Source organism: Ornithodoros turicata, chromosome 10 (genome assembly GCF_037126465.1).
Source record: "Ornithodoros turicata isolate Travis chromosome 10, ASM3712646v1, whole genome shotgun sequence".
Taxonomy (NCBI): domain Eukaryota; kingdom Metazoa; phylum Arthropoda; class Arachnida; order Ixodida; family Argasidae; genus Ornithodoros; species Ornithodoros turicata.
The window spans coordinates 25,424,330-25,447,689 of record NC_088210.1 but is presented as its reverse complement, the minus strand read 5'-3'; the positions used below and the strand labels follow the sequence as shown (position 1 = coordinate 25,447,689).

General features: G+C 45.2%; 4 protein-coding genes across 7 annotated transcripts in view; 1 reads left to right on the top strand and 3 right to left on the bottom strand.

The window, feature by feature from the left end:
- The window catches only part of LOC135371225 (unconventional myosin IC-like), a 33,249-nt gene extending 25,425 nt beyond the window's left edge, over positions 1-7,824 (bottom strand). Inside the window, exon 1 of one of the 3 annotated variants that reach the window (XM_064605299.1) lies at positions 7,594-7,824. In XM_064605299.1, the coding sequence (XP_064461369.1) occupies positions 7,594-7,602 (9 nt within the window). In that variant the 5' untranslated portion in view covers positions 7,603-7,824. Of the gene's footprint in view, positions 1-3,902; positions 4,223-5,470; positions 5,625-7,593 lie in introns of those variants that run through there. The other 2 variants (XM_064605300.1, XM_064605298.1) reach the window with 2 other exon arrangements.
- Positions 7,825-8,042: 218 nt separating this feature from the next.
- Positions 8,043-11,397, top strand: LOC135370361 (G patch domain-containing protein 3-like). 2 transcript variants are annotated; one of them, XM_064604095.1, is made up of 6 exons: positions 8,043-8,865; positions 9,196-9,430; positions 9,492-9,607; positions 10,038-10,165; positions 10,262-10,467; positions 11,131-11,397. In XM_064604095.1, the coding sequence occupies exons 1-5, from the start codon at positions 8,062-8,064 to the stop codon at positions 10,464-10,466; spliced, it is 1,488 nt and encodes a 495-aa protein (XP_064460165.1). In that variant the 5' UTR covers positions 8,043-8,061; the 3' UTR covers position 10,467; positions 11,131-11,397. The 2 variants fall into 2 exon arrangements, with proteins under 2 accessions (XP_064460165.1, XP_064460164.1); XM_064604094.1 differs by having other exon boundaries at positions 11,097-11,397.
- Positions 11,398-12,138: 741 nt separating this feature from the next.
- LOC135369770 (beta-1,4-glucuronyltransferase 1-like) lies at positions 12,139-17,074 on the bottom strand. Its single transcript, XM_064603288.1, has 4 exons — positions 17,070-17,074; positions 16,981-17,005; positions 15,545-16,933; positions 12,139-12,770 (listed from the first exon to the last, which is right to left on the bottom strand). The coding sequence occupies exons 1-4, from the start codon at positions 17,072-17,074 to the stop codon at positions 12,558-12,560; spliced, it is 1,632 nt and encodes a 543-aa protein (XP_064459358.1). The 3' UTR covers positions 12,139-12,557.
- A 2,527-nt stretch (positions 17,075-19,601) lies between these two features.
- LOC135370360 (beta-1,4-glucuronyltransferase 1-like) lies at positions 19,602-22,730 on the bottom strand. Its single transcript, XM_064604093.1, has 2 exons — positions 21,409-22,730; positions 19,602-20,059 (listed from the first exon to the last, which is right to left on the bottom strand). The coding sequence occupies exons 1-2, from the start codon at positions 22,537-22,539 to the stop codon at positions 19,853-19,855; spliced, it is 1,338 nt and encodes a 445-aa protein (XP_064460163.1). The 5' UTR covers positions 22,540-22,730; the 3' UTR covers positions 19,602-19,852.
- Between the last annotated feature and the right edge of the window lie 630 nt (positions 22,731-23,360).

Genomic DNA, 23,360 nt, shown 5'->3' with positions numbered 1-23,360 from the left:
GAACTATGGTGAAAAGACAATGGGGATGGTTGGTGACTATGTAAAAGCAGGAAGATTAAACTAAAATCATCGTTTTAGAATTGTTTAGACATTAAAACACGATACATGAGCAAAGCTGCATGGGTAACACTATATTGCATTTAAATAGCCAATATCTACAAAATAGTTTAAAACTGTCATGAAGGGTAAAAGAGGCTCATCACCCAACAACAAGGCTGGGTGAAGCGGCAACTGATATCTGTAAAACCCTTTAAAGCGATAGTGACGATGAGGTTCATGTGCAGGACACGTGATTAGGATGTGCAGCACAGACAGCTGCTCCCCGCAGTGCGTGCATTCCGGTGGTTCCTCCCGGCGCAGTAAAAAACCATGTGTGAGGTGTGTGTGACTAATGCGTGAACGACTAAAAACTATTGAATGGAGACGATTTTTAAAACTCGGTATGCTTCCCAAAATTGTAGATGGGTAGAAATCCAGCGAACCGGTAGAATGTAGGAAGGGAGTTGCCTCAGGACAGAAGCCGCCGATATTTCTCTGTTTTTATATTTTATTTTTATTATATTTTATTTATTATTTTATTTTATATTATATTTCTCTGTTCGAAATATCGGCGGCTTCTGTCCTGAGGCAACTCCCTTCCTTCCCAAAATTGTGTTTTTTAACAGCCAAAGCTTGTTGTTTTCTCGTGTAGCCCACTCTCGTTGCCATTTAACATTAATTTTCCCCCTCAGGAATGACCTAAGGTCTAGAGAGGGACTCTCCAAAAGGCTCACTTCAGAAGAGAGCGCAGCTGCAGCTGCTTTCAGTTGATATGAGGGTTCTTGAATAGTGTATATGCTTCACTTTTTATTTGTCATTACTTCTTTTTTTTACGCCACGTATTATGGGTGTCCTGAAAAAGCTATGTTATTGGAAACTTACCGCGGTCTTTGTGTGCTGCGTTTTTAATTGAATCGAATAAAGCGGCACATTGAAAAAGCGCCATTTAGATATGCGATGTCCAAATTTTGCCGTGAACTCGTGATGTCACCCGATTTTGGATTTTTGGCGTGCAATGCTGATAAGGCTTCATCTTCGAATAGAAAAGAAATGTACAGCAACATCTAATGTCCCGTTTACAAACACCGTGAAGTTCTATAGGCAACAGCGACAGCTGCAGTGTGTTCTATTTACCTCATGAAACAAGTCTAAAACACATATGCCAGCCACATTGAGTCATACAGTGAACCCATTTATTCGCACATCATCGTCTCTTTCCCCTTACACAGGAACATGATGCTCAAAAAAGGGCGACTCCGTTCCTGTTGCATAAACGTTTCCCACGTTCCCGTGCATATCACGGCTCCTAGGAACGCACGCGACAGCCGACGCTCTACGCATTAAAATGCCACTCTTCACGGTGAACTTTGATACAACGTGTAAGGGGAGCACGCAGCCATAGAAGACCGACAAGAAGCCAGACGACGGCGGTAGTAAAACCCAACACCATTAGCACTCACAAAGCTTCTCCGGGCCAACTAGCGTGGGCTATATACTGAAGTAACGGCAGCCTGCTAACGACTCGAGAAGCCGTGACAACACCCACCGCACAACAAAGCAGACACCAAGGCCCCTCACACATCTGAAACGATTTGAAACGTTTTAAAACGGTTGCTGGCCGTGTGTCAGGCAGCTTTTGTTGCATATAGGACGGACGGCAGCGCGATTGAAAAGCGCAAGCTGAAGTCGTCGCCTGCAGTTCAACTGCAATCTGCGTTGAACGTGAGATGCAGAAAGCAAGAATATGCCGACACTTACTAAAAAAAAAAAAAATCTAGCCACGTCCTTATACGCTTCGCTGAACTCTTCAAAGAGGCGCGGCCAAATGGTGCTAACATGATAGCGCAACGGCTTCCGTAGCAGAGATCGCTGTCTGTGTCGGCGTCGTCTGCGGAAAATCATCTCATCCCAAAGCGCAGCTGTAAGGCTTTATCTCTGTACGTCTGAGTTGTATACAACAGCCAAAATGACCCTGTGGTAGATATCCCCTCCCCCCAAATGAAAGTATACGACCAAATGTGAAGATATTCCCAGTTTTTCTTTCTTTTTTGTTTTTTTAATTAAGGTAGCTATTCTGAACGCAGTCACGCAGGAATTAATGAGGGCTATTGAAATGGTCGGGATAACGAAATAATCGCAAAAACAGTGATCATAAAATGACGATAATCACAAAAAAGCCCGATCCTGAGCGAAATCATCCGTGTACACTTCTGCTCAATGGTCATCACTATAGGGCCCGAAAGTTCATGCAGAATGCATATTTTGGCAGAATGCATATTTTGGTAGAATGCGTTCTACCACAGATATCCTAACGTTTCTCCACACATTACCAATCACAAGCACATAAAACTACAATGCTTGTGTGTCATATAATTGCATATTTGGGCATAGAGTTTTTCCTGATCGTCACATAATATGACGGTTGCATATTATGTCACATTCCAGCGCCATTTGTATTATTTTTTAACGTTTTATTGTACTGTTCGTTGTGTCATTTTTTTAACAACATCCCGGAGAGGTTAATATTTATCTATTTTTATTTATTTGTTTATTTTATGTGCCCGCCAACGGACCATGCCTTCTGGGCGGTGCACAAAATTCAAAATGCATATCAACAAAGCACAGAAAGATAAAAACTCATTATATGAGAGGATACATTAGAGGGGAGTACAAAGGGATGACAGCTAAGTCCGAGGTTTAGAGTCCTCGGAGGAGGCCGGTAGGCAAAACAATAAGTTTTTAACCGTCCCATGTAAAAATCCATACGTATGTGTACTTTTGAGAACCGGAGCATGGCTCCGGTGGTGGTGGCGATGGCCAATTAACGAGGAATGCTTTCATTTGAAACGCTTCTGGAGTAACATTTCCGGGACCATATTAATTCGGCATATTTTGAACACATTTAGACATCTCGCGCCGCGAGATTTATCTAAGATTTTTGTGCATAAAATCCCAGGCCCTATATAGTCATCAAAGTCAGTCGTTTTTCCTAACTCTTTCCGTCGACATCATAATCTCATAAGATAAATTCGGAGGAGGGGGAATAACGCCGCTGCTTCCTATTTAATATGAAATTCAAAAATAATTGTTGTAACATAAAAAAAAAAAAAAATTGAGATCCCTATTTGGAATCTTCCTTTAAGTAACCACAGGTCACGAGTAATCTCCTGACGTAAAGTCGCCAATTTGTGGATGCGACCTAAATAATTTTTTTCGTTTATTTTTTATCGCTCCAGGCAGTCAGGAAGCGATGGGTTCAAAGACAGAGAAATGTGTGCCTAGATTGTAACCGTGACAACGGGGCACTTCTTGCACAGAGTCAATAGAGCACGACGAAAGTATTCTATCCTTGTGGCGTATTTCATTTTCTCTTTGCAATGCCATTCTTGAAAGCTTGCGTGCCAGCACTATCTTATTTGACGAGGCCAGTATCATATCTTAACCAAGCAATGGCCAGGTATACCTGGCGCCTAACGTTTGAAACGGTCGCTCCGGGAGATTACTTGGATGGTTATAGGAAAAAAAAAAAAAAAATGGAGACGTAGGACGATTACTCGTCGTATAATACTTGGCAACCAACGACTGAAGATTACTCCTCCGTTGCCAAGCAAACTAATTTCTTTCTTTGCTCTTTATGTTCAATATACACATTAACGTCGCGAACCTTTGTAACGGTGCGCGACAAGTGAACTAAAAACAACAACGAAAAGATACCTGAAGCTGCCAGCTTCTCTCAAAATCACATAATCTCACAAGAAGTCAACTACAAGGATGAAATCACCGCCAAGAAATCCAGCCGGCTCACAACGTTGGCGCTGCATCTTACAGAGCAACACGAGAGAAAGTTTGCAAGTGCCACCAACCTGCTTCCAGTAATCCATTTCGATTTCCTATGACCCCCTGTGTCCCTGCTCCGATGATTACATTAATCCAGCGGCACACTTTGAATCACGTAAAACTTCTCACTCGCGCAATGGACAGTTCCGTCAAAATCACGACTGGAATACTCCGACGCCGAGCACCATTTTGGGCGGCCTAGCCTGCAACCCTCACTCGTCTGTGTGTGTGAGTCGGTCGAGCACCCACGTGTGCGACTGCCACAAAAGAAAAACTACCTTTGCAAAACACGTCCGCCCTTCTTCGAGCGACAGAAATGAGCAGACGGCATGCAGCAGACGGCGGCGAGATAAACGCGAAAAAGCACCAGCGCCATCTACCATTGCGGCAGTCCGCCTTGGCTGGGGCTAGTTAGCAGGAAGCCAAGCTCGGATGGTGAATAGAATGATAGCAGACGACAGCTGCAAGTGTAGTATGAAGGCGTAGGATTGAATGCTGTAATGTTTCTAAATTTAAGGATCCCCCTCTGACGCGGTCGTTGAACGTTGGCTGCTGAACCGGATTGAAATTATGGAAAAGGTGTCGGTTGCAGATTAAATACTTCGAAACCGAAACGAGAGAAAAGAGGAGTGAAAAATAAATTGATGAAATAGTTGGATGCTCAAAACACGAAAGGATCACGCTTTTCGCTGGGCATATGCATGAAATGCTCACGTTAAACATTTGCTAGGGTTTCGCAACACAGCAAAAATGACAGAAAATGTACGCATTAGCATACTAATTATATGCTAGGATAATTTAATGATCCATGTGAGTTCCAATCCTTTGAGAGCTTATACAAAGCAGGCCTCCAAGTCTAGCTTAACAATACAGCGCGGCAGCCGTCCAGCGGTCTGCAAAACAAAAAGGGGCGCTCGACCCCTGGAAGCGAGATTCCACTCAACAAAGGAATTAATAAGGAGACTCGACAATAGGTCATTTCTTTTGGTTTGTTTTCGAACGTTGTTGCGAGGTCACGAAGCATAGAGCATTGCGCGCAACGGCGAGTTCTGTCTACAGCCACTAGGGCCCAGGTCCACAGAAAGAGAAAGAAGTGCAAATGCCAACAGGGGTGATTTCCGGGGTGTCATATAATTTTATTAGACCTTTCCTACTTGACCTCTTCTACAACGCAGCCCTTTGATCCCTGTATTTCAAACGCGCATACATTCGATAACCTCATTTAAATGCTCCACTCAGACATGCCGAAGGCAGTGCTTGTAGGCAGTTCAGTATGCTGCAGTTTCGTTTTGAAGCTCAGGAGCGACAGTACGTATCAAGGGTGACAGCATATTTACGGAGTTCGCAGGTACACAAGGTTGATCCCAATACGAGGAGTTTGAATTCTTTTACAAATGGATCGGCCTTAGATTTGTGGTAAACAACGTCCCTACTGATCGTCACTTAATAGATGTCGGAGTGTGATTACTCAAGAATACCTTCTTTAGAGCAATCAAATTGTGATTATCAGTACATACACACATTGTGAAGCACAGTCGCTCGCTAGTGCAAAACGCAGGAAGGAGAACCTGATGAGGCTTCAAAACGTACTCACAATCGGTATAGGCTTCAATATCCACGCATTCGTTGCAGACGACACAAAATATCGCGCGCACACTCGCGGCCAAACACGGCCACAAGAAGCAGTTTTAGGTGCCCCTTACTCAGTAATCCATGCAAGACAACTAACACCAAATATCCGCTTTCTAGAGGCTGTGCTCCAACGAATACAAACAGGAGGCAGCGAACAGCGAAAGGTGTTGCAGAGGAAAAGGATGCCACTCCTTGCTTCCGATCCACCTCTTTGTTACCGCTAAGAGACTCCCATGCAAAACTAACGCAAACGTTGAATTTAGTTTCGTTTTCTCGAAGCAGACGATGCGAAGCAAACGATCGTGCGGAACATGAAATTACGTGGTGGAGGGTACATAGTTGGAAATAATGAATCCGGCACAGTGACGAATGAGAAATGTGATGACGGCAAAATGTGGCCTTCGGCGTTTTCGTCATCACGGTAACGCACGACTTCACTGAAGGTGCCTCGAAGCGTGGAGACGCATCTCATCAAGTTTGACATCGAAAACCCGATTCGATGTCGGAGCGTGTTCTTCGAGGTAAAAGTGAGATTCTGATAATTGAGCACTCGTTTTCGCGTAAACCAGAAGATGTCCTATGATGATGATGATGCTCCAGAGCCCTCGACCAAACTAACTGCAGCATGACTTCAGCGCGGCATAACTTTTCAGCTTAGCACGTTTTTTCAGTATGTATCAAATGTACCAACTAGCCCAACTTCTCACTCTGGTGAATAACGTTTCGGTATGCGGTGTTTTTCAGGTGCTTGGTTCAGTGTGCTCTGGTGGCACCACCATCGAACAAAATAAGATTACTCTATTTTTTAAAAGAGCAACGAGGTGAAAGGTGAAACACTCGGAGAAAGCAGCCGCGGACGGCACTTTCACGACACGGCACGATATTGTGACGTAGGGAAAGTTTTCCCCTGCCTTTTTTCTTTCTCTTCAGCTCAAGCTGTGCTGCCTACGTCACGAGTCACGTGCCCGGGGACCACGTTACGTCACGACGTTCCCTCGTTCTCCGATTTAATTTATTTATTTATTTATTTATTTCTTGCATGAGTGGAGGGTGCGGTAAAGCGCTCTGTAGGTCACCTGGCACTCGTTCTTTCGCAAGAGCTCATTTTATCCGTTGCAGAACACGCCATAGCGAGAAACATTTTACAAAATTTCAGGGTCACCTCACTTTATGAGTTTTTTGTTTTGTTTTTGTGGGTGCGTGTATTTATGTCTACTTCACTGTGGAGATAACCAGGTGTTAATACTGCGCAAATGCAAACCCACAGAAAATCACAAGGAGAGTATACGATGAAAGGAGGACATGCCCCTGCGCAGATGATAGACAGAACACTGCAAAAAGCAAGAGGAAAGGGAAAGGAAGAGACATCGCGATAATAATCTCAGGCTACATGGATTCCCATTGGTAGAGGGCAGCGGCATGTCCTCCTCTCATGGCATCTTTGCGGCCGTGCGCCGTTGAAATACGCGCCTCAGAAAAAGCCGATTTTCACAATTTTTTTTGCACTTGCTGTAGCATCAGAGATTTCGGCTTCCGGAGTATTCGACTAAGTTCGCCACGGGCTTCCCGATTCTGTAAAGAAAACGTCATGTTGACTATGCAAATTTCAGAGTTCAATTCAGAAATTTCAATTTATTGCAATTGAAATTCGACAAAAGAATGTTTTGAAGGTGGCAAACTTAATTGCCACACGGGAGCCGCTGACCGCATATTTTTCCGTTCTACCGTCTTCTTATAAACCCCAAATGACACGTTTCGTGCCTACACACACAAAAAAAGAAAAAGAAAATTGTCGCTAAGTATGGTGCTGTGTCAATATTCGTCAAAGAGTTGAACTAGCACACATAAATGAGAGAAGATGTAATGCGTGTTGGTTCAGTAACATGGCAACAAACGCAAACGAACAGGAACAGACTCTGTCCGTCCGTGTCCCTTCGCGTTTGTAATCATGTTTGGTATCCGTAAATCCTGAATACGCTGGAGTTTTGTGTTGTATCTGTGCGTTGCCTGCGATGTCACACCATAAAATATGGTTGCATATGATTGTAATCGTAGTATACATTATACATGGACAAAATTACTTACGTGGCTCATTGCGGTCCTTTTCTCTTTGGGTGAGTAGGAGCCAAGCTCACAACACACTACAACAGAACGACACACCAACAAAGTTCATCACCTAATGGTATCACCTCGTTGTATCTCTCGCGTATTCCTATATCATGCATTTTGTAACTTGTGTCATGACATGTTTGATGCCAATTTAATATGCATTATTTAACATTCAGGATGAGCAGAATCCAGTAAACGCGGGAATTTCATAGCAGACGAATGTCACGCCACCTGTGAAGTGCAAACAAATTCTGAAGTGAAAATATAAACACAATTTCTGCTTTTTTGTTTGCATAAGGTGTTGCGCTGAACTTTTGAAAATAACGAATACGTACTGCCACAAGTTGTGATTTTCGCTCGTACAGGAGTCAACGAATCCTTTCGCAAACGCAACTGGCAACATCGCCATTGAAGCACAGCCCACAGCGTCATCAACATTGCAAAATGGCGTCATGCAGTGGCGGAGGTGAAGATCGCAGAAAGAACGTAACTTATGTGATTATCAACAATATTCCGAAGACATATCATGCTGCAGATTTAAGAAACTTCTTCTCGGAGTTCATTGAGACATGCGGGTTTGATTGCTGCCACTTCCGGCACCGACCAGAAGTGCAAAAAGTATCAACAGCACCCGAGAGCACTGGCTGTGACAATGCTGCGACAAGAAAAGTAACGACCTGCTGCATCGCCCGCGTACTGGACGACCGTGTTGATGCCTTTCTACGCACGTACGACAAGAAACACTGGGTTGGACGCGACGGCCAAACGCTACCCACGAAATGTTTCATAAAACGGGCTCGAGTGAAACCAGACGGCCTTGCTAAAACGCAATACAGGACACGCAAAGAAATCAAAGCGAGCAATAAAGATCACGGTGCCTTCACGGAGTCGGACCTTAAAAACCTAATCGAGATGCATCCACCGCAAGCGATGCCAAATGGCAACGTAGGCACACCGACAAAAGTGTTCCTGGATATGATTCGGGCCTGTAAGCTTCCACCGTATATCATCAAAAAGTTGGGGCTCGAGTTCCCACGTATGAGAGCAAAGGGGATGTACGGGAGTGTAGCGTTTGATTATGGGAATAAACCGAATAAAGTGAAAGTGTCGCACGACGCAGAAATGGTTAGGACAGCGCGTGGTGACATAATATCGGATGCGGTGACACCTCATACTAACACTGGTAAAGAAAGATTGCAACCGGATTCCGATGATGAAGTGGGGAAGGAGCAGGATGAGGAGGAAAGTGTAAGTAATGTTCTTCCAGTTACAGAAGTTTCTCTGATATAAAGACGTCATAATTCAGATGGGTTACGCAATTGTTTGTACAAAACTACATATTAATACTAAATATTACACAAATTGCACCAATTGAAAAGCACTTTTCATGAAAAGGTACATTTTCAGTTGCTATAAGATAAGGGTCCTGGAAGGCAACTTTGGGAGAACCTTTCTCACATGTACACAGTCTCCAGTTGCAGATCACTGTTTCTCTTTTCCTTTTTTATTACACTACTTTTATGTTAGATGTATGCATTTACAAGGTCCTGATGTACTAATTGATTTTATTTATTGCAGGATGATGAGGAATGTGAAGAGTGGGACAGGCATGCATCATTGCATAATGATGTCACATCCCAAGAACGGACAAGACAACGACTGTTTGAGGAAGAGATGGAAGTTGTTTGGGAGAAAGGGGGTTCAGGTCTCGTATTTTATACAGATGCGCAGCATTGGGATGAAGTCGAAGGAGACTTTGATGCAAAAACATCCGACGACTGGGATGTCGACATGAGTGTCTACTATAACCCAGGTATACAACATGAAATAGTGTACATTTCGTTACAGTTCACTATACTAAAACACTTATGTAGGTGCTGGAGATAAGGATGCCAGAGACTTCGTGTCGATGCGGCACTTTGACAGATTGCGTGATGGAACAGAAACGGATGACGACAATAGACTAGCATCCTTCGAGAAGCACACAAAGGTATGCGGGAACCATTCTTTTTGCTAGACTGACATTTTGCGAGGTTCCTTTGCAGAATGCCATGATAGTATGGGCTTAGAAATGAATAACAGCATGTTCAGCTTAGGTAGTTGGAATGACATTCTGGGAAACAGCGGAAAAAACATCGAAATGACAGCACTGAGAGACAGCACTTATAGAGCATTGGACAGTGGCATGCAATATAGGGCAGTTTATGCTCTGCACAATCGATTTCCCAGTAGTCTTGAGGGAAACGTGAAACTACAGGAGGATGGACTTGCAATAGCTGTCTTTGATTAGGCTGCTCTTTGTGAACTAGTGCAAGAAGTAGTGAAGTTATGCAGTCTCTCTACCGTAGACATTAGAAACTACATTTTCTTGATGTAGAACACTGAAAATAGATATATAAACTGCCTCTTACTCTGAACAGGGGTTTGGGAGTCGCATTATGAAGGAGCAAGGCTGGAGTCAAGGCAAAGGCCTCGGAAAGTCGTTTGAAGGCATGTCCGTTCCAATTGACGACGCGGGACAGCATCCTTGGGATCGATCGGGATTCGGGTAAGAGGATGAGCACTGTCCTACACATACTTGTGGCTTACAGGTATCTCAAAGTTCAGACAAGGAGTTTGTTACATCCAGACCAATCTTTAACAGATTCCGAGGAGAAAAGCTGGTGCGGCACTTTCGGAAGAAGCGGAGGCGTGGACCCTGGAGCAGAAACGGCCACGATCCAGATGTCCTCATCACAACCATTTATGATGACCACACAGTCACAGATCCAGTGGAGCCTTTGCTGCGATCACACGAGCCCACTTACATAAGGTTCAAGAAGCCTTTTGTCAAGGAACAACAGCCGTAATGTGAATAAACCTTCTTTTCCTGCGGTGAAAGAACCAACGGCATGGCGTGGGCAAAACTGGTATCGTGCCCCCAAACAAGACACATAGCAGGTGTGCATCAGAATGCCCCACCCCCCACTCGCCCAGTAGGAAACGCTCCATGGACTTTGCGTTTCGGTTGCTTCAGTTTAAGAAAATGTGCTGCTGTCTCAACGCACATAGTCTAATGCAAAAGTACGCCGCATGCTATTTTACTACATGGCGTGCTATATTGTACCTCGCTTCAATTGCCTCCGCCTTTGAGGCGCCCAGAACATCATTCCAGGAGCGCCCAATGTTAAAAAGTATAGTTTTTCTTTTTCAAATGATTAAAAGTTTTATGGTTTTAATTTCAAACTTCTTTTCCTTCTGTCAATAATCTGTGCACACACAAAAAAAAAATCAATAAAATTTTGCACACGGAGCGACCGCCCCTGTGGCCACCCTCACGCAATGCCGCTGGAAAGCACAGAAAATTGTTGTATCTATGAGCAGCTATCACTAGCGAAAATGTACACATAGGTGTAGGCAATTTCAAAGTGCATAATATCAATGCAGTGAGGTCATTACAAGATGTTCATACAGTAGAGCGCAAAGGTGTCTCCTTGCAGAATGACAAGTGCTATGACCTTGACATGAACACAGAGCGAATGGGAATCACCCGCGGTGGACAAGTTCGTTCTTTCCTGACATGAAGAATTCCTGCATCAAAGGAAATGGAACATCGGAGCACCCAATCGAAAATCCGGCCTGGAGCTCCTATTCCCAGATGTGTGCAAAGTAAATGCTAGCACGAAGTGTTGTGCTTCGTTACTCATGTTGCACCGTGGGAGGTGGCGTTTGGCAAAATACGGACAAATTCATCAACTTCAGTGCCTAATATTATTTAATAAAAAAAAATATCGAAGATGCCCTAAGCTGATTGTGTGATATGTATATGTGGAATTGAGCCCGGAGTTTCAGCCTAGTACCTCTCATTCCTGCTGCACCTTGCGTGCAAAATGCGTGTCTGTCCTCCTTCCTTGTCTTCGGTTGCTTTTCCTTCACCCTGAGATGTCGTCCTTGACAAGATCGCTCACTCTCATTGGCCATATGGACCAGTTTATGAAGTTGTATAGCTTAAAATAACGATATGAAATGTAAAACACCGTGGTAAAACGGTGTAATTTTTCCCACTCAATGTCACTCAATGTGTTGTGCAGCTATCGTTGTGCAGAACACTCTCTTTCAGTTTTCCATTAAAAGATGCCCGTTTCCGGTTCCTAGAGAGTGAAAATAGGGAGGGCCTCCACAATTGTATTCATACCATGATACACTATTGGCGTACCAAGAAAGGGGGGGGGGGGCAAGCACGGACCTCCCCTGGATCTCCAAGGTCACTTGTGAAAATAGTGCGCCCGATAGTCATAGGTCGTAATGATTATTCTCAATGTCATAGTAGGAACATCTGAACACCCGCACAGTTTGCAACGTACGTCTCCAGAAGAAGAGGTGTGTGTGTGGGGGGGGGGGGGGGGCACGCTTGCCTCCCTTAGACAAAATCCTGGGGACGCCCATGACTATTGGCCAACTTTGGAGCACAACAATGTAGCCAGACAGATTCTGCTTTGACCCATATTTGGCTGTGGTATTTTTTATGCTGGCAACAATGGGTCACCACGTGGACGCTGCCGAACTGTATGTAATGCATGCTGTGGATGTCAGTGTGATGCCCACAACAGGAAGAAATAAGTGGGGAAATGGTGACTCAAGCCAGTTTGGATGCAGGGCCCAATCTATTTGTACTGTTGATTCCCCTGTTGGAATGACAAAAACCATCGATTTTCGCCGTAAATGGGTAACTCTCACCAGCGCCTTGCAAGCCCTTTTTTTTTACTGAGTCTTCTTGCATATTGTCTTGTGGGCACTTTGCCCAGCATAGAATCTCCGTTGTAAATTTATCTTCTTTTGAGGAAGAGCAAGTATAACAGGATATTCTATAGAAAAGAACTATGATCAAAAGTTTTCGTCTTCTTTTTTTTAAGGTTTGTAGTATGCTGCAGCACTACATCCAGCATTACCCAGCCTGTTCATTATCCTTCCGGCGATTTGCAATTTTTAGCATTCTTCTCATACTCTTTCTTGCGCTTGTCCACTAGACGAACATGATATATGTAGTTCACTTTCACAAAGACTGCTCTGCGTTTTACTTCGCTTGTAACGATGGTTTTGATGCCTGGAGCATGAACCAGGAAGGCATTGTCGATGATGTTGAAGTTGTATCCCATGAGGCACATCTCGTAGCTCTGGAAGAAAGATGTTGTCCATACATATTTGTTGAACGTCTTGGCAACCATATGAACCAATGGTAAATATATGCATAAAATAGCGCTTAAAATCGATAGGGGTCTCTGTATTCACCAAAAGATCCGTCTACCGACCTACCAGCACTTTTTTTTTTTTTTTTTTTTTCACCGTGGATTTGACAAACTACCCACAGTCACTGATTGGCCAACCTAGCCACTGCATGGTGACAGAACAACATGATATATACATACTATCATAAATAATATAGCAATATAGGTTGTAGTTGCACTGCACATATTGCAGTGTCGGTATGAATACCGATACTGCAATTTGTTTGCTTGTGCTGAAATATCTGCAATTCTGAACTCTCTAACTGTCTTTACTCTGACATGAATTATGAAATGCTGGTTACTAATTTTTTCTCCCTCTTTTGTGTGTGTGCTAGTGAAAAGGGGTCTACATGGGAATAGAAGTGTTCCCAGACTTGCAAGCAGCACGATAAGGAATACATATGGAACTAGATTGATTTGTAATCACCGTCCACATGAAGTGCTAGTGGAGACTCAGCACTTGAATATACTGTTTTGTTCTCGTGAAGAACTAAAAACAAGAAGAAATAACCAATGACAGAGTCCTAACCGTTGCGATGCTGAATAGACATTGGATGCATAATTAATGTAAAAACCCCGAGACTAGGGAACACGAAGGGACACACACAGACACGGGGTTTTTACATTATGCATCATCTTCACCAGCTCGCTTACTTCCTAGCCATTTTTTCACTGACATTGGATGACTGTATTAGAAGAGTAGTTAATTCAACCACACTCTTCTGTACTCTGCCCTTCGAATCGGTGCCCAAAACACCTCAGTGATTTCAATATAGTGGTCTGAACATCTTGGCACTGCAGCTATCCATTAGTATAATGCTGAAGGGCAGAGGCCAGACTGAAATTGATGCAGGGTGTCAGAATCAAAGTTAGCGTTCACTCAACAGTAAAAAATGCCACAAAATGTGTACATGTAGCGTTCATTTCAGTGGAAGCAGTGCCAAGCACTTCCCCAGTTACTATAGCGGTGAATTGCGGTAAATCAGATACTTACCCTTATGATTTACTACAATTTATCCGTTTAAGGCTACATGTACAGATTTTGTGAGATTTTTTATTGTTGAGCGAACACTAACTTTGATTCTGACACCCCACTTCAAATCGTAGTCTGGCCTCTGTCCCCGCAGCACCATACTATGGAAAGCTGTTCAAGACCACTATAATGAAATCGCTGAGTTTTTTTTTTTTTTTTTTTTTTTTTTCAGCTGTCCCGTTCTTTGGGAGGCAAAAGTTGGCCCACTGATTCGAAGGGCGAGTACAGAGGAGTGTGCTGGAATTAACTACTATTCTAATCCAGTTATCAAATGTCTAAAAACGCAATGGTTAGGTAACTGTCATTGGCTATTTGTTGTGCAATTGCAGAAAATATTAGTGCACAAAAGGAGTGTACAATCACAACTAATGTGGTATCCACGAGCACAAAAATCACGAGTTTTTGCAGATATCTTGAACATTTCGCTGTTGGTTTAATTTATACACTTCTAGAGGAAGACATAATCGGAGTTCGAAGGGATAGGAGCTCAGCATGCTTCTGCTAAGTAGTGCATCCTCAGGAACACTGACATATTGATCGGAAAGAGCCCATCAAGGGCTGCCAAGATGTCAGAATCATAACTGAACGGATGAAGTGTTAGTAACTAACCGAAATGTTGATAGATGAGCTACGAAAGAGCAGCAATGGAAAAGTTACTTGGGACTCAGGACTTAGTTCTGAGGAAAGCGGGGCCTTCTCTGAGATGACAATATATTGTACACCTATACAAGGTGTCCCAGAAAACGTGCGACTGAATTATAAAAAAAAAAAAAAACTATGCCACCTCGAATCACGCGTTCAACGGCATTTGTTCTTAGTGGGTTTTTGCCACCTCTTCATGCGAATGTCATCGAACTTTAGTTTTATTAGGCTACTTATATACGAACTGAACTCAAAAATTTGCTAAGTATAGGCCGCTTCTTTACCCCACCAATGTGAAATCTTCTTAGGGCCCCTTTTTGATGAACGGATAAGGCGGAACCTAACTCAAGTTGGAGTACGGTGTGCCTTCAAGGGCTCTATTCTCGTCAAAGGAATCGACCTCGATTACTTTGTGCCTCGTCTGTCATTGGTCATCACGCCTTCTTCACGTAACGACCAATGACAGGCAAAGACACGAAGTAATCGAGGTCGATTACTTTGACGAGAATATAAGGGCCCCAGAACTCATGTCACACTAAGGAATCTTCTATGCCATCCTAAGGACGAGGCAGAAAGTGGTGACGAACGCGGAATTGCATTTCGTGTTGCGTACAACAACTGCCAGGTTGGTGTATTGGGTGAAACCTGTAGAAACACGAGATCGAAAGAACGCAACATATATCTACAAGAACAATGATAAACACACGGAAATATGCGAGCATGCCCACAAGAAAGAGGTGTTCTGGCACGAGAAAATCGTTTGAGAGTTCGCAAACAGGTAGTTTATAAAAAAGACCGATAGCGTTACGAACAAACATCCAGGACCGCTACCAGACTGCCCTCCCCCCCTCCCACGTAAATAGGACCAGTTAGCTACCGCTTGCTTGATTCCAATGTCCGCATAGACCCCGAAACGTCAATGCTTTTGTTATATTTTAGCCTGCTGTGTGCGCCGTGAGTTTTTACCGTTTGTATAGACTTATCTCACCTGTGCCATCTTGTCCATCTTGCCTTCCCAGCTGAGCTCTTCTAGATAGAAAGGATCCGCGTTGGTGCCTATGTATATGGGCTCCCAGTACTTTACATGCTTGCCCCTCTTCACCGTCGTGAATACACCTAGAGAGTTCCCAGGAGGAATGTACCTCAGCCACTGGTCCCTCTTGGGGAACTTCTGGCACTCTTCGCACACCCACGCGTGAAAGAACATGGCTGACTTGTTGCGCACCATGTCCACCAGCACTTTCTTAGTAAGTGGTGCCGTCTGAGAAGCCTCCACTTCAAAGACGGGAAGCACGTACACCTCATGGGCGCCGGAGCTACGCCGTCGGCGCACCATGTCCAGGAAGCGGGGGATGATGTTGCCACTGGGATAGAGTTCGATGTCGGAGGCCAAGATGTATCTCGTCTCAGCGGCTCTTCGTGCAGAATTTCGAAGTACGTTTACAGGATAGGTTAGGTTGTGTATCGAGCGATAGTTCGCGTACTGGCGATGCATGATGTCGTCGGAGCAGTCTTCCGGATTAGCTATTACAAGGCCTGCTTTTGGGCGGTGTTCCGTACTGTACACGATATGCCACGTGACGTTCGCGCGCACACACGGATCACTGCAGGCTCGTAGGAACAGTACTTTGTTGATGGCGATTTCGTACTCCGTCCCCGGCGCGTACAGGCTCGCCGAAATGGGTCCCTGCCATCGCCTGCACAGCACGGGCATATGGTGCAGAAAGTCGTGCGTCGCATGCGTGGTGAGGGTCACCGTTGCATCGTATCCGGGGGCTTCGTTGCTCACGATGTAGTTGCTGCGGATGACGAAACGGTCCCTCTTTCTGAGGATTGTCAGAAAATCGTTCTCCCGGCTTTCGTTCGTCTGTCGCGGTTGTTTGTTGTGAAATTGCGGCGGTTTCCTGTGCTGAGGGGGCTTGAGGGTTAGCGTCTCGTTCGCAACCGTACGTACGGTAGGATTGGATTCGTTTCGCGGTAAGTGGAGGCAGACCATGTTGCAAACGGCAAAGAGAACGTTGAGAGCGACGAATACTCGAAAGGCGGAGCGAAGTTTGGATCCTCGATTTGCCATACGATTGAGATTATCTAGCACGTCAACATTCGAAGCAGACTGCTTCTTCTTCTTCGTCTCCCTCCGCAGTGGCAGACTTCTTCTTCTTCTTCTTCTACCAATGAGATAATGGCCGTGAGCCACTTCTCGTGCATCGTTCCTTTCTTCTTCTTCTTCTAACTGGATGGTATCTGGAGCTATGGTAGCTGGAGCTACGTGGTCTCCCTGGGCACCTGCATCACCTTTTCGTTTAAGCTTTAGCGTAAGTGTGAAGACGTGTCTTGAACGTGCGACGTTCCTTCCACGTGTGTCGAGATACGACCACTGCGACAACGTGGCCTATGGAAGACAGTTTACATTACTGCCTTCACCTGTAAGAGACTAAAGGACTTCAGTCTGAAAATGAGATGCGAACAGATCAAGAGGACACGTAGCCACAGATTTCTAGGAATAGACCTACGCCATGGTGTAGGACTATTCTGTTCTGTATAGGTTCTGCGGAACCTCTCTTGAACCCCAGAAATAAATAAACTACACTGGAATACTAAGACACACTCAAACGTCATGAGGATGCTGGCTGGCATGAAACAAGTAAACGGAAAAGCCATCCGAAACGTTCATCAGGCCGTGATAAAACGAACACTAACCTTTAGGATCCCGAACCTTCATGGCATAACTCCTAAACAAGAAACTAAGCTTAACAACTTACTCGGAAAAAGCCTCAGGACTTGTCTCGGGCTAGAACACCCAGAACGCCTATAGCTGTGGTGTAAGCACGCGAAGCTCCAGTTGAAGCTCTACGGCATCAAGAGACACTACGGCACATTACCCGACTACTCACCAGGCACACGGGTCATCAACTACCTAAAAAAATACAAACCCGTTACAAAAGGCAAACAGCAAAGACACTGTTGGAGTTAAATACAATCATTTCCAAGAAGAGGCTCCACACTGCGTGACAAGAACGCCACCATGGCAGCTCTTGCAACCGAAAATATGCACAGAGATCCCAGGAATACCTACAAAGGCGGAAACAAATGCATCAGTGTTAAGAACACTCTTCCTTGCCCACCTGCAAGAGAGCTTCCCTATGGAGACAGTGATCTACACAGATGGCTCAATTGCTGCAGGAAAATCAGCAAGTGCCTTCGTCGATACAGGCTCCCACATGACACATCCTCCGCCAGAGCGGTGCAAAACAAGGACAAGGACAAGGCAGCCAAAGCAGCATTGCAGAAGACCAGGCTTAGTGCCATACCCTTCTCAAAGGCCGGCAGCAGGATTCCTGAAGAACACAGTTCAACAACAACTCAATAGGAACTCCTGGAAGGCATCTCTACAGCCCACAGATTACCTCTCAACAACTAATCCAGGTCTGACAACAAATATCCCTGTCATGGTGGCTTTGACAGGGGCTTTCGCTATCAACCCCGTCATGGCCTTCCACAAATCCCTTATGCCAGACAAATACACGCTGCCTTGACAGTGTTTGCCAGTGTGAACTGTGCCGTCAATATGTGCAGAATTTCGGTTCGTTTTGCACCCTCACGAGCAAGAAGCTTTCTAATAATACGCTGCGCAAGCGACGGGTGTACCGCTTTCTGAGACATCGTATGACGGACTACTGAAGAAATGTAAGGAGACCGGCATGCTTCGCACGTGACTACTGACCCACCTACCTCGCACGTGCACAAGCGGCACCGGCCGCCAATTGATTGAACGCGCTCTACAACAAAAGTGTGGTTTATATTTGATCCACCCTCGTACATCGTAACTGGGGCTGGAGCCCCCCTTGTGAGCAACGTATCTGTCGAGACTTTTTTCTTTGCCACTGCTTCACGCCAGAGCCGTTGTTTCTTGTTCGATACCTCTTTTTCAATTGTCCAAGTTCACCACTTCTCAGTCCGTGTATGGCGCCTTGTTGTGCCTGAGCTGTATGACCTGTCAAGGGTGGAAATTCTTGTATTCTAATTTGTCTTTCTGCCACGGTATCTGACATGTTGGTAGATCCTCTAGCTCTGAATGGTATGAGTGTCTGGCATCCGAGGTAAGACAGCTTTGCTCGGGCATCTCGTTCCCTAAACGTGGACCGGCCCATCTCCTCAGTCACTGCTACCTGAGCGGACGCAAAGTTGCCTCCACGAAGCCACCTTCCCATTTTATACTATTGTCTCTCCAGGACCCTCAGCCTTGGTGGCTTATACACGCGGTTCACATCCACGTACACAACACATCATTCGCATGTGTCACACCTGGGACTTCCACTGTCTTCCAAAGAGTCCGGCCGGCGCTGGCTAGGTTATTATGTTTTCCTTGTGTTCCTCAAGGTATTGTGCCCTGTTGTTAATGGTAGCATCCAGATGCTTATAGGAGTCACACACTGATAAGGGTCGTTTCTGGATGACCAGTCTTGATCTGTCGGTGACATACTATCCATTGTGATTTTTCGGTGCTGAATCGAAAACCGTCCTCTCCGGCCACCTTCCCACAGATGTCCCTGCATCTTAGTTTGCGGATTTGAGAGGAGGACAACGTCGTCAGCGAACGCCAGGCATGAAATCTTTGTTGTTTCGAGTGTATTGTCTGTCGTGACTGTGGGGAAAAGCAGGCCTGTTGGGCCTTCCTCTAGCAGGTCAGTGATATACCTAGATATTGAATAAGGTTTGCGACAGAGGGAAGAGAATAGTAGAGAGTAGAAGTAGATGCGTTTTGGAGCTTGCTGATTCCATTGTTTTATCTCAGGAAGTTTGCTCCTCTTCTTCACTACTATGCTTTCCAAGCTGCTTCTCTAACTCTTCACGTTGTTTAACGATCTTCTTGCACTGCGTGATGGCATGCCAGGTGGTGGTATCTCTGAGCACGAGTCTGCTTTGCCCTGCTTAAAGAGCTGGTTGCCAGAGCTCAGGGACTTATGCGGTGAATCAATGTGTTGATTCCACTGTTGGAATGACAAAAACCTTGATTTTTGCAGAGGCGTGGCCAGCAACGCCCTCCAAGCCCTTTTTATTGAGACTTCTTGCATATTGTCTTGCACACTTTCCCTTGCCTTTTGAAGGAGCACGTATGGCAGCAAATAAATAAATATGATACACTTTCTAGTGTGCCCAATTTGAAGGAACACTGCACAGGCTCCAACAAAGAGCAAGTACAACAGGGTATTCTATAGAAGAGGACTATGATCAAAAGTTTTTTTTAAAAGGTTTGATGCTGCAGCACTGCATCTATCATTACCCAGCGCTTTCATTAATAGTTTCGGCAATTTGTAATATTCTTCGCATATTTTTTCTTGAGCTCGTTCATTAGTCGATCATGATATATGTAGTTCACTTTCACAAAGGCTGCTCTGCGTTTTGCTTCGCTTGCAACGATGGTTTTGATGCCTGGAGCATGAACCAGGAAGGCGTTGTCGATTATGTTGAACTTGTACCCCATGAGGCACATCTCGTAGCCCTGGAAGAAAGGTGCATGTTGTCCATAAATATTTGTTGAACTTGGTGGCAACCATGTGGAACAATGGTAAATAGATGCATAAAATAGTGCTTAAGATAAATAGTTTCTCGGTATTCAGAAAAGGATCATCTACCAATTGTCACCTACCAGCACGTTCCCCTGTGCACTTGAAAAAAACTACCGATAGCCACTGATTAGCTAAGTCAGCCAGTGCATGGTGGCAGAATAATATGATATAGACATACTATCATAATATATTAATATAGACTGTAGTGGTACTACACAAACTGCAGTATATTCTTAGAAGATTGCTTGCCTGTGCCGAGTTGTCTGCAATTTTGAATTTTGACTCTGTCTTTACTCCATCATGAATTATGAAATGCTGGTTACTCATTTTTTTTCTCCCGCTTTTGCGTGTGTGTGTGTGCTATTGAAAAAGGGGTCTACATGGGAATAGAAGTGTTCCCTGCCTTGCAAGCACCACGATAAGGAATAAGTCTAGATTGATTTGTAATCACTGTCCACATGACGTGCTACTGCAGATTCAGCACTTGTATGTTGCTGTATCTTGTACATGCAGAAGGGGGTATACTATTAATTTTGAGGCTAGAACACTTGTATCCTAAGAGTCACATCATTTCAAAGGTGATGTTGCGCAACTGTTTGACTCATTGCACCACAGGCAAGTAAGCAGAGCATTGGGAACGTGAGTGATAGTTCTTGGAGATACACCTACATGAATGTACTGTTTTGTTTGTTCTTGCAAGGAACCAAAAACAAGCAGAAATTACGAATGACAAGTTTCCTAATCGTTACGAGCCATTGCGATACTGCATAGACATTTGCTACAGACTGGATTAGAACGGTAGTCAATTCCAGCATACCCTCCTGTACCCTGCACTTTGAATCAGTGTCCCAAGCTCGTGCATCCCAAAGAATGGGAAAGCTAAAAGCATACCTCCGCGACTTCAATATTCCCTTACTATGGTGCTGCAGGGACAGAGACCAGATAATAATTGATGTGGGGTGTCAGAATAAGTTAGTGTTCGCTCAACAGTAAAAATCTCGCGAAATGTGTTATAGCGTTCTTCTCAGTGGAAGAAGTGCCAAGCACTCCTCCAGTTACTAGCGATAAATTGCAGTAAATCAGATACTTTTGTGCAATTGAACAAGCATCCAGACTGCTACCCGATCGTTCCGCCCCCATAATACGTAAATAGGACGGGTTAGCCACTTGTTTGGTTCCAATTAGGGAGTCCTCGTCGACTCCGAAACTTCAATGCCTTTGTTATAGTTCAGCCTGTTGTGTGCGCCGCGAATTTTTACCGATTTTTATAAACATGTCTCACCTGTGCAGTCTTGTCCCTCTTGCCTTCCCGGGTGAGCTCTTCTGGATAGAAAGGGTTCGCATTGGTGCCTATGTATACGGGCTCCCAGTGCCGCGTACTCTTGTCCCTCTTCGTTGTCGTGAACACACTTAGAGAGCCCTCAGGAGGAATGTACCTCAGCCACATGTCCCTCTTGGGGAACTTCTGGCACTCTTCGCACACCCGTGCGTGGAGGAACATGGCAGTCTTGTTGCGCACCATGTCCACCAGCACTCTCTTAGTCAGTGGTGCCGCCAGAGAAGCCTTCACTTCAAACACGGGAAGCACGTACACGTGATGGGCGGTGGGGCTATGGGTTCGAAGGGCCATGTCCAGGAAACGAGAAATGATGTTGCCACTGGGATAGAGTTCGATGTCGGAAGCCAAGATGAACCTCGTCTCAGCGGCCCTTCGTGCAGAATTCCGAAGTACGTTTATAGGGTAGGTTAGGTTGTGTCTCGAGCGATAGTTCTCGTATTGGCGATGCATGACACTGTCAGAGCAGTTGGGCCTCCTGTTTGCCAGCTCTTGCGGATTGGCTGTTAGAAGGCCTGCTTTTGGGCGGTGTTCCGTACTGTACACGATATGCCACGTGACGTTCGCGCGCACACACGGATCACTGCAGGCTCGTAGGAACAGTACTTTGTTGATGGCGATTTCGTACTCGGCCCCTGGCGCGTACAGGCTGACTGAAACGGGCCCTTGCCATCGCCTGCAAAGCACGGGCGTGTGGTGCAGATAGTCATGCGTCGCATGCGTGGTGAGAGTCACCGTTGCGTAGTATTCGGCGGCTTCGTCGCTCACGATGTAGTTGCTACGGATGACGAAACGATCCCTCTCTTTGGGGATTGAAAGCAAAGTATTCGTCCGCATTTGCTTCGACTGTAGCCGTTGTCCGTTCTGAAATTGAGGCGGTTTGCTGTCGCTGCACTGTTGCTGTTGCAAGACAGGGGGCCTGATGGTGGTTCGGGTCTGGTTCACAACCATAGGTACGGAAGGTTCGGATTCGCTTCGCGGTAAGTGGACGTGGACCATGTTGTACACGGCAACAAGAATGTTGAGGGCGATGAATGCTCGAAAGGCGATGTGAAATGTTGATCGTCGGTTTGCCATACGATTGGAGTTATCAAGCACTGTAACATCCAAAAACGCTCTTGTCGCCTATCGTTCCTTGCACGTGTGTCGAGATACGACCAATGCGACATCGCGAGGTGGCACGCAAGCGTCCTATTCTTCTTCTTCTTTGCTAACTGGGCGGGAGTTGGAACTTTGTGCTTGAAGGGCGCCTGCAGATCCATTTCTTAGTGTCTCCAGTATGGCAGTGACTATCATAAGTGGCACTATGTAGTGAGCCTCACGTGTACTATCGTGTCTTGTTTACAACGTGTTCTTTAGTAGCGGCTGGATATGCCGCTATCTTTCTAGAATGCGCAGAAGGCTTTCATTGCTTTGTCTTGTTGTTGAGGGTTGGGCCAAGGTCTAAGAATCTTGTAGAAGCTGAATGGACGGTTGTCAAGTTTTTCCAGTGTCGTTTGAAGTTTTCTTATATGTTTCTCAAACGTTGGGCAATGCATTATGATGAAGCGTATCCTCAGGGACGCTGCAAGTTCTGCAGAGTGGGGAGTTTGCTAGCTTCATTCTTTGAATCGGTTTTCTTGTATATAGTTGTCCCAGACGGGTCCTGTGAATAGCTGTTTGAATATTTCTTTCTAGGCTGACAGGAATATTTGTTGTCAGACCTGGATCTATTGTTGAGAGGTAATCTGTGGGCTGGAGAGATTCTTTCCAGAGGTCTCTAGTGAGTTGTTGAATTGTGTTCTTCAGGTGGATTGTGCTGTCGGCCTTTGAGAAGGGTATGACACTAAGCTTGGTCTTCTGCAACGCGGCTTTTGCTGCCTTGTCGGCAGTCCCGTTGGTTGGAATTCCGCAGTGGA